At 31.1% G+C, this 10,967-nt stretch overlaps 1 protein-coding gene across 1 annotated transcript; it reads left to right on the top strand.

The window, feature by feature from the left end:
- Positions 1 to 4,733: 4,733 nt before the first annotated feature.
- Positions 4,734 to 10,139, top strand: LOC116435166 (sodium/potassium-transporting ATPase subunit alpha). The gene is given in 5 exon segments (XM_076372219.1): positions 4,734 to 4,984; positions 5,101 to 5,356; positions 7,678 to 8,097; positions 8,815 to 9,095; positions 9,569 to 10,139. Coding segments are annotated over 5 exon segments (1,779 nt in total).
- Positions 10,140 to 10,967: the final 828 nt, after the last annotated feature.

Raw genomic sequence — 10,967 nt, 5'->3', positions numbered from 1 at the left:
CCACCATCTATTTCTTTCTATTGTAGAGTGCGTTGTGGACACAAAGTTGTCGATAAAACAGTATCATTCATCTATTAATACAGATTTACGATTCTTATAAACCAATCAGGTAACGGGACTTTCTGTGTAGAATTCAATTGCGTACTTTAGGTCCGTAATTTCTGTATACGAGCCTTTATTACCGATGTTGTAGAAAATCGTTTATTACCAAAGCGCACTCTACCTAAATGAAACGGCTAACTAACGAACTACGTAAGACTGCAACAGAAATTGACTCGAAAAAGTGAATGTAGAGGGAGGGCACTTTCTGCAACGTTGTCGGCTCAAATAGTACAATGTTGCCATATATTCAGGGATAGATTCGTATGAAAAAATCGTCGAAGGCTCGCAAGGAAAGTGTTGAGGCAATCGTTTATTGTATGATCCTTGTGCAGCCAGGATTTATTAGAAATCGAATAATAAGGATGATTAAAATCAGTGTGGAAACGATTCAAGACCTTTATTCTATTAACATTTAATGTATAAAAAATTAAATTCTATTGTATAATTTAATATGATAAAATAAAAATTGACGAATAATTAACCAGTTTTTTATTTTTTGCCGTTATATTTAATTTAGAAAAACTAGTCGCACAAGTTAGAAAGAATATTTTTCATTATTTCATGACTTTAGAGAGTTCCGAAGAATGAGTTTAAATACTTATTGGAAAATTCGCTTTAACATTCATCATATTTTTCAAAAATTGTATCAATTTCAGTTACTATTGCAGGTTTCCTCACCAAGATGAAAGTTAAGTAATAACATTGAAATAACTATATTAATGGTAATAAATGTTATTAAATAAATGAGATATGCATATTACACTTGCATTCATTTTTATGAGAAAAGTCCTATAATGTTCAAGTCATAATTACACATAAGCCTATAGGAGTCTTTTAAAAGTGAATTTAGCTAATCATTACTTTAAAAGCAATTCCGGTTTCATATAAAAATAATAGGGAAAAAATATATAATATATGTATTCTAATATGCCTTTCATATTATATAAAATTTACATTTAATATAGTTTACATATATATAAATAACATATTGCACTTATTATTTATGGATTTAATATGTTTGGCTCTTGAAAAGTTTATATTTGATGGAAGCACAATGCTGTTACATTTAATATACTAATTAATAAAAAAAGTTATTTTCAAACACAAACATTGTGTGTATTCACACGTCAAATATGTTACATTTTTTCATTTGAGTGGGTTGAAGCAAAAGCTTTGACGGTTTTTTATAGGAAATAAAAAGAAGAGTTCTCAGCAGTTCGTTAGCTAAATCAAAACTAAGTAAAAACAAAAAATGAATTGTCTTTTATACACGTCATAATAGTTTGAAAACAGACGTTATTTGTTTCGAAGAAAACAATCTTTTTCTTAACCACGTACAAAAAGTGTCAAAACTTTTGCATCAATCCAATACAATAGTATGTATTTCAAGTGAGTACAATTGAAGTGTGATACACGGTGGCTTGAAAATGCGTACGACGATATCTCGATAGAATCTTATGTCTAATCACACGTTACGGTTATTTAAACTTTTTATATGAGGAATATATTTTTTTTAATTTCCATTTAATACAACTTATAATGAATTGTATTTTTGACTGGAAAATATTGCGATATTTTGGCAAGCGAATGCAACGGCGGCGTGTTGCCAGTAATTTAGACTCTCTGCGCCGGGATATCGAAACAGACGTTCACCTCAGTACAGCAGAAGATTTATTGCAAAGTCTACAAAGTGATGCGGTGAACGGTTTATCCACAACTGTTGCACGCGACCTTTTAAAAAATAATGAATACAATGCGCTTACACCTCCAGGAAAGACTTCCAATGTGTTAAAATTTTTGTATCGATGTCTCGAAGGTTTTTCTTCGTTAATATGGATACATAAGACATTAATAATCGAATGTAACATCAAATATTAAATATATTAAATACACTATAGAGTATAAAATAGTTTTGATTAAAAGCGTTTGAATTAAGAGAAGATCAATATAAGTAATTATAAACAAAATGATTAATTTAACCTAATTAATATTGTACAGTTGCTCAATTGATATATATGTAGAAAAAGAGTTATTTATTATTTTGTGAATATTTTATTCTTACCGATGATGTATAGGATGAATTCAAGTTCATCATAATATATGATCGAAATAATTTTATTCTTGAAAACGCATCAAAATATTTAAACTTGCTTTTGCTTAAGGTCCACGTGCTGCTGTATTTATATGACAAAAGTAAATGATATTTTCTATAAATAAAGTAATTTGTTACAAGCACATTATTTCAGATTGTAGTAAAAATTCTTCACCATTTTTGTGTTTTAAAGTTTATGTTAATCTTAACATTTTTTCCTTATAACATGATATAATCCAATTATTTATTGCTAACGATTGCAAACTTTCAGGTCGGCGTCATACTATGTTTCTGCAATTATATTTTAAAGAAGCTTCGAACGATCACTTAGGTCTTGGGATCGTTCTCGTAGCTCTGATTATAATTACCGGGATGTTCAGTTCCTACTAGAAGTCGGAAAGTTCACGAATCATGGAGTCATTCCAACAAATAGTCCCAAAAAGGGCCACGGTATTGAGGGACGGTGAGAAAAAAGAACTGTGTATAGCCGAATTAGTGGTCGGGGACATTGTCCTTTTAGAAACTGGCGACCGCGTACCCGCTGACATTAGGATCCTGGAATGTCAAGGTAAATTCGTATCTGCTGTAGTTGCAGACCTAACTTTCTTATTTCCCAAGAAAAAAGTCCTCGCCTTTCTCTCCGTTAACGCTCGAGGTATCACATTGATTTTGTGTTTTATAAATCCAATTTACAGAGCCGTGAAACACTTGCGTAGCAAGTTATTCTAATCGCGCGATGGACTGCCGATTCCGTTTGTAAAGCGAATTGCGAATAATCCATAAAATGAATTTTCATTCACGTTTCCATGGTATTTCTTCGCATCTGTCTTTTGCAATTAGACACCAAAGTCCTCAAAGGTATTCTTATTGCGATAAAGGTTTCAAAGTCGACAACGCATCGATCATCGGCGGATCTACTCGGTTTCTAAAAACTGCGGTCATAAATTCAGCGACCTGCATTCTCGAAGCGAAGAACATGATTTTCTTCTCGACTAATATAGTGGAAGGTATGATGAAATACGCGGGGTGCCTGCATAATCGTTTCTTATCTGCTTCCTATAATGTCGAAAGTTATTCGTGGAATGCGTTTCTCAAAGTCTGATTAATTAAACAACAGGTACCGGAAAAGGCGTCGTGGTTGCCTGCGGTGATCAGACCGTGATGGACAGAGTCGTCAAATTAACTTCAAAATTGACACCAAGACCGACGCCGCTTTCCTGCGAGATGCACCGGTTCATGAAATTGATCTTAACCTGGGCGATTTTCCTCGGATTACTTTTTTTCATTTTGTCGACAACCACGGATTACAATTGAGTCGATTCGACTGTTTCTTTGATCGATATTATAGTCGCAAATATACCGGAAGGTTTGCAAGCCACCATGACCATCAGCCTTATTCTAACGATCAAACGAATGGCAAACGAATATTGTCTCGTAAAACATCTCAAAGCTATTAAAGAGGTAGGATGCTCCGCGGTTATTTGCAGCGACGAAACAAAAACACTCATGCAAAATAAAATGATTATAAGTTTGCTTTGTTATTGCCAATATAGGCGGACCTTTTTCCCTTAGCTGTTCTGTTTAAACGTGTACACTAGCTAACAAAAGTTAAGGAATGTTTCGGTTAATATGTTTCCTATGTTTAATGCATTTACCTAAAAAAGAAATTTACTTTTCTTAATTTTAAAGAATGTGTAAGGATAATTTGGATACCTTTTTAAATATTTATTTCGTAAATGATAGATGATAATACTGTGGAATTTGGGTTTTAACGGTTTTAATAGTTTTATTATTTATTATTTGTTATTTATTATTATTATATTATTTATTATTATATTATACTTATTATTTTTTATAATTATTATATTATATTTATTATTTATTATTATTATTTATTATTTTCAATACTGATATAAATCAAAATAATTAACGAAAAATACGATTAGAAGTTCAACACGTTAAAAAACAAGTTTTCGAATTTAACTTCTTCCAAATTTTATTATTTTCTTCTATTTCTATTGTATCTGTTTCTCACGTTTTGCTTTTGTAAATAAGTAGATTACTTCTTCAATTATATCATCTGTATGACGCCTTCTACAATACATACAAATAAGTAAATGTTAACTTTGTCAATATGCTCTTTGTTAATAAATATATTCATATATTCCGTTTTCCTAAAATTTTTTCAACTATACATGAACTTACTTGTGTCTTAAGACTAAAAATATCAGACGGGCCAAATTGATCCATTCTTGCAATTTTTTGCAACTTTTTTGCAATTATTAGAAAGATAAAAAATGTTTCTCTGAGAAATTATTAAAGAAATTTATTTAGCACCACGTAAATTGAAGTGTAAATCAATTAAACACTCAAAAGATGCACTCTTGAAGTTTTTATAGAGAAATTTTAATAACTCAATTTAACTCATACTACTTAAAGCTCAGTAATTTTAGTGTTAATGCTTTCCAATATTATTATAAACGTCAATCTTTCATTTTAAGTTCAGCACATATAATATAATGGCGAATTGCGAGAAATCATGGCGCCTGACAGATGGATGAAGTATGTCGAGAAAGCTGGGTTTCGTAACTTAGAAGGGGTGGCTAGTTTCTGCAACCGTGCCGAATGGGCTTCTTTATCAGAAGGCATACCTCCACCTCCTTTACATAAAAGAAAAATCTTAGGGGATGCTTCTGACGTTGGCTTGCTAAAGTGTATAGAAGTCCTGATGAAAGAAGGTGTAGACATTTACAGTAAGACCTGTACAAAGGTGTTAATGTACATTCACGCGTAAATTTGGTGAAATAAAAAGTAAAGACAATGAAAGTATTTCTATTTTAAACCCATACGTTTGAAATACCATTGAATTCCACGAATAAGTTCAAGACTAACGTTCATATGTGCAGCAAGTGGTATTTCATTTCTTTTAAGGGCACGCCGGAAAAAGTTTTCGAACGGTGTTCAACCCTAGTGTTCGGTAACGAGACCAGGGCGCTCGATGACGAAGTCAAGAAAGCTTATACAGAATCTTGTTATATTCTCGCGAACAATGGCGAACGAGTACTCGGATTCGCTGATCGTGATCTTCCCGCCTCTGCTTTCCCGCCGGGTTTCATCTTCAAAGCTGATCCTCCAAACTTTCCTCTTCAGAATCTGAGACTAGTAATTTCGTTTATGCGAAACGAAAGCGCGGTAATATCATTTTCATAATTCACTTCGAATGTTTCTAATCTTTAATCATGTTTTGAAACTAAAATGATTTATGTATAAAATTTGGAAAATGGAAAAATTGCAAAATATTTATACGAAACGAAAGAGTGGTGATACCATTTTCATAATTTATTAAAAATATTTTTACTAATCTTTAGATGTAACTTGAGGTTGGAATAATTTTTTGTTAAAACTTGGAGGATGAACAAAGTACAGAAAATTTACTTGTTTGTAGTAATTCGAAAATTTTTGTATATGAATTACGTTTTAATCGACTGAAGTATTTTATCTTAAATGTAAATATTGAAAATTTGCCATTAAAAACTTATGTTATTTTATAAATTAGGTGTAATTACGTTTTATTAATAAAATATCAAATAAGATTACTATTATTAATTTTTTAGGGTTTAAAATTATTAAGTAATATCCTCCCTTTAAATAGAATTTCACTAATTATACATTAATTCATGATCATATTTAATATTTCTTTAAATACTTTAAATGCTTTAAATTTCTTTAAGTCGTCTTTTACAATATTTTTCGTCTACATAATTTTGTCTACATATTAAAACAAAGCTATACTTTTCAAATAAATTTGTTTATAAATACCTCTATATTCACACACACTATTGATTTTGATAATTAACCAATTTTAATGAATGATACGTCAAAATTTTAATCTCTAAAGTTTTCATGCTGTTTTATGATCCACGTAATTATAACAAATATTGACAATAATTAAATAATTAAATACATGTTACAAACGAATACTAATTTAAAAGAATATATTGTCATCTTATTTGAAATTAACTTAAAAGTAATGTATCATAAATGCACATTTAACTCTTAAGTAGGCGGGTGAAATTTTTTAACGTAAGTGTTGGGGTGGGTGTTTACGACACCTCACGGTAAACAAACATTTGTATGTGTAAGAAACAAGACATTTTTGCCTGAATGATCGGGGTAATCTATTGTTGCTAGCACATTTAACAGTTTGCGGTGTTTACTTAATTTATAGTGATTTGTTGCAAATATTTCCGCTTAACCAGTTTAGTGTTACGGTAATTTGCAAAAAATATAATATGTGAATTTCCCCTTCCAATACCTAGTAATCGATAATACGTGACCGGATGTTAAAGTGTTAAGAAAATGAAAAGGACATAAAGATGCGTCGGAAATGTTGGCGCCTCAGGGACAGAAGCTTGAATATTCCGCAATGATACACACACTCCACTAAAGTCTTTTTACAAGAATGAATTTATGATAAAATTTATGATAAAACGGTTTAACCCCTTGACCTACAATATCCTGTTAGACTCGTAAAGACAATTTTAAGTCGAATTTAACAAATCTAAGTGTTACTTTTTTAAAAACATGAATTAAATATTATTTTTCGATTATCAATCATTAACTTTTGGAGGAAACATATACATAGAATAAGCATGAAAATTTCCTCTTGTCCTAATAAATTATTAACGAAAAAGTAATGGTATCGATGACAGTTAAGAAGTAAATCATAAGGCAAGGGGTTAATGTATTTACGAATGTACTGGGAAGACTAGACAAGTGCAAGTCATTTTAAGCCGCATTATACTTGGAAAAGTAAGCGTGAGATGTTAGAAACACTCCACTCGACTACTTAAAGGTTAAATTTCCATTTCTCCTTAAAATATTTCTTGCACACATTGTTCTTATAATTTACAATATAGTACTTTTAACCCCTTCAGACTCGACACACATAATGTACACTGTTTTAGTAGTTGAATATCTGACAAAACTTCAAAACCATGTCATGCTACCATACATACACCTTTGATTTGAGCTTATTTCTATCAGAAAAGTAGTATACTACCACTATTTTATTCAAAATAATGTCGTTATTAACACGTTTAATGTTGCGTGTATCACATATGGTACATGCCAATTTTACTAAGAAAATATTTTTAAAAGACATGCGATCACGGATAGCAGTACACGTTATAAAGTAGTGGAAACGGAAAGAACTGATATCAAACTATATAAAGGTCACCAAAAATTTAAATATAATTTTATATTTTATTTAAAAAGTCAATACATTTTATAAGCAAAATATAACTGAAATTCATGGTAGCACGGAACGTGTTAATGATGCATTCAGTGACAGTCCGTTGTTGTTAGATAAGTTGTTAGATAAGTGAAAATTTGTGATATGATAATTATTATTAGCACACTATACTAGTTAATTAACGAATTATAACACTTTGCATAAGCAATTTGGCACTTTATATTGTTAGATTGTGCTGATTTCGATGATGGATCCCCCGAGGCCAACAGTTCCAGACACAGTGTACAAGTGTCGCTGCGCCGGAATCAAGGTGATCATGGTAACTGGTGATCACCCTGACACAGCCAGAGCAATCGCGAAATACGTAGGCATTATTACCCATGGTTTCTCGCAAAATGGTAACAATGGATACGAACGTTCCATAGTGGTAACAGGAAACGAATTACAGGATCTTGAACCGGAAGGACTTGACGGGATTATAAAGAAATATCCTGAGATAATTTTCGCGAGAACGTCGCCCGTGCATAAGCTCTAGATTGTCGAGAGTTGCCAAAGATTACATTTAATTACAGCTGTCACCGGCGATGAAGTTAATGACTTGCCGGCATTAAAGAAGGCCGACATTGGAATCGCCATGGGCATTTCAGGTGTTTTTATCATATAAATCTTCACGTTAATTTTAACATTTTTAAGGTTTAAAGTAATGAGAATGTTCAATTGTTGTCTCGTATTTCGAAAATTTAACAATAGAATTTCTTATACAAGTTTTTAAAAAAGATTTTCAATAATAGTTAATTTTATACGATTAGTAAAACGAGAAATATCATAATGAATATTGCGATGATACTTTCTTTCGTTCCAATATAATATTATAGGTAAATATCTTATATACTTCTATTTTAAGTTTGTTAAATATTAAATTTATTATTATATATAATTATATAATTATAGTAGCGAATATTTAGTATGGTTATATGTAATAATTATGCCAGATCTCTGAAATTCGTTAATGTCATCATTAAATTTTAATTATTATTCCTCAATATTTTGGTATTTACAATAGAAGTTACTGGTGGTATAACGTAATCATTTATTTGTACAAATGATAAACTTGGGAACATTAATTTCTGTTTAACTTCACTTTATTCCTTTATTGTTTATTATTTATGAAATATGTTCTATACATCATTTACGTACTTCTATATGAAAAATGGAATGGTATTAAATATCCTTCATATTAAATAGCTCATATCGATTATTTTTCTAGATACTAAATTTTTTATAGATAATAAATTAATTTAACAAAGTGAACAAAATAAGTTTCATCTATGCGACTAATCTGATTTGTTAATACCATTATGATCAGACGTAAATAGGCAAGTCTCAGACAATTCTATTAAACAATGATTTCTTGTCGATAATTACTGGAATTGAAGAAGGGCGAAGACTGTTTGATAACTTGAAATTAAGTATCGCTTATATTGTGGCCAGTAACTTTCCAGAGATAACACCCTTCTTGGCGTTCATCATTCTTGGAATTCCTTTGCCTGTAGGCGTCATATGTGTATTGTGTATAGATCTAGGCACAGATATGTACCCTGCTGCTTCCCTGGCATATGAGAAGTCCGCATCCGACATCAAGATCAGGTGTCAATAATATTATTTAAAAAATGGTTCAAATATCATTAGTAGGCTGTAGATTTTTATGCGTTTATAAGAAAATTCAAACATAAAAAATGACAAAATTACATAAAATATACACATTATGAGGAAGTATATAAAATATCCAAAGTGTAATGCTTTTTGTAATCTTTGTCATAAAAATCCATTTCTTACCACAAATCTATTTTTCAATGATATTCTTAAAAATTTGAATTTACAAACAGGTTTGCAATTCAATTATTAGTTCAGTTGTTATCGAACAAATACATGTCGCGTATTATACAATTAAAATTAATATTATATTATTATTTATTATTATTATTTATTAATATCATATTACTTTTGAAATATTATAATATTTAAACGAAATAAAGAAAATGAACAAAAATCTAACTAAATCAAATTAAAACAAACAACGCATTCACATTGGTGACTTCGTGGTGCAATTGAATTTTCAGAAAACCCTCAGTGCTTCATGTAGATCACCTTGTCAATAGACAACTACTTTTCATGGCTTACGGTCAAATCGGTGTAATCAAAGCCTGCGCTGGTTTCTTCACCCATTTCGTTATAATGGCGGAACACAGTTTTCTACCTGGTAAATTGCTGGATCTCCGTTCGGCGTGGGACAGCGTCGTAGTGAACGACTTGCGAGACAGTTTCGGCCAAGAATGGACGTACGAACAACGCGAGATTCTCGAACACACTTGCCATACCGCTTTCTTCGTCAGCATAGTGATCGTTCAAGTGGCCAACGTCGTGATTTGCAAAACCCGGCGGAACTCTCTTTTTTATCAGGGCATGCATAACTGGGTCCTCAACTTCGGCATACTTTTCGAAATAATAATTGCCTGCGTCGTCTGCTAGGTGCCGTACATGGACAAGATCCTCAGGACTTACCCGTTGAAGTTAGAATGGTGGCTACCGCATGTACCGTACGCTATAATTATCTTGATCTACGACGAGCTACGAAAGCTTTGGATCAGGAAGAATCCTGAAGGATGGTGGGACAGGGAAACGTGTTATTAACTTCGTGCAAGATACGTAGATTAAAAGGAGAATTATTATAGAAAGGATTCTTCCGTTGTATAATTGAATTTTTATTAAGGAATATTCAAATGAAGTCTCGAAAGGTAATTGCTTCACGATTGTTCCCGTGTGAACCGTTGGCGTTCCATTTGTGATGGAAGATATCGAGAATGTACAAGCATGCGAAACAATGATTTTTCGAAGAAAAGTTTTGTAATATTTTTGTGGTTATGGAGACTCAAAGAATAAAACTATCAATTTAAAAAATTTTTTTTCGATGTTTATATTATTAAAAATGTAATGCCAACATTATTTTATATTATTTGTTGAACTGTAAAGTTATAAATAATTATTCACAGTACTTAGTAATTTAGATAATTATTTTTTTATTACTCTTGCACTTTACAATTTATATTTGTACTTTGAACATCTTATACATGAAAAAAAAGTTCTATTTTATTTTATTTTGTTTGTTGAATGAAACAGTCGAGTATTTGTATCGAAACCATCGAAAATATAAACAATTTTGTAAATTACACATTGAATTAAAGTGCATAATCATGCATGAAGAGCTGTAAAATGAACGTACAAGTTAATCTTAGTTTCAGACATAGAAAATCCTATCACTAAATAAAAAAATACTGCATAGTATTATTATACTAATTATCAGTTATTTGTTTAAACGGTGGCTCGGTGAATTTAAATTAAATAACAATGGATCGTCCTGCCCATTAACATAAATGTTTTTACTGAAACATTCATATTGAGAAAGAAACAGGCGATATTGCAACGTATTTCGTTGTATCAATATTCAATGAAGGATTTATT

The sequence above is a fragment of the Nomia melanderi genome, chromosome 11 (genome assembly GCF_051020985.1).
Source record: "Nomia melanderi isolate GNS246 chromosome 11, iyNomMela1, whole genome shotgun sequence".
NCBI classification, from domain to species: Eukaryota; Metazoa; Arthropoda; class Insecta; order Hymenoptera; family Halictidae; genus Nomia; species Nomia melanderi.
The sequence above is the reverse complement of the archived record's forward strand: the minus strand, read 5'-3'. Positions and strand labels throughout refer to the sequence as shown.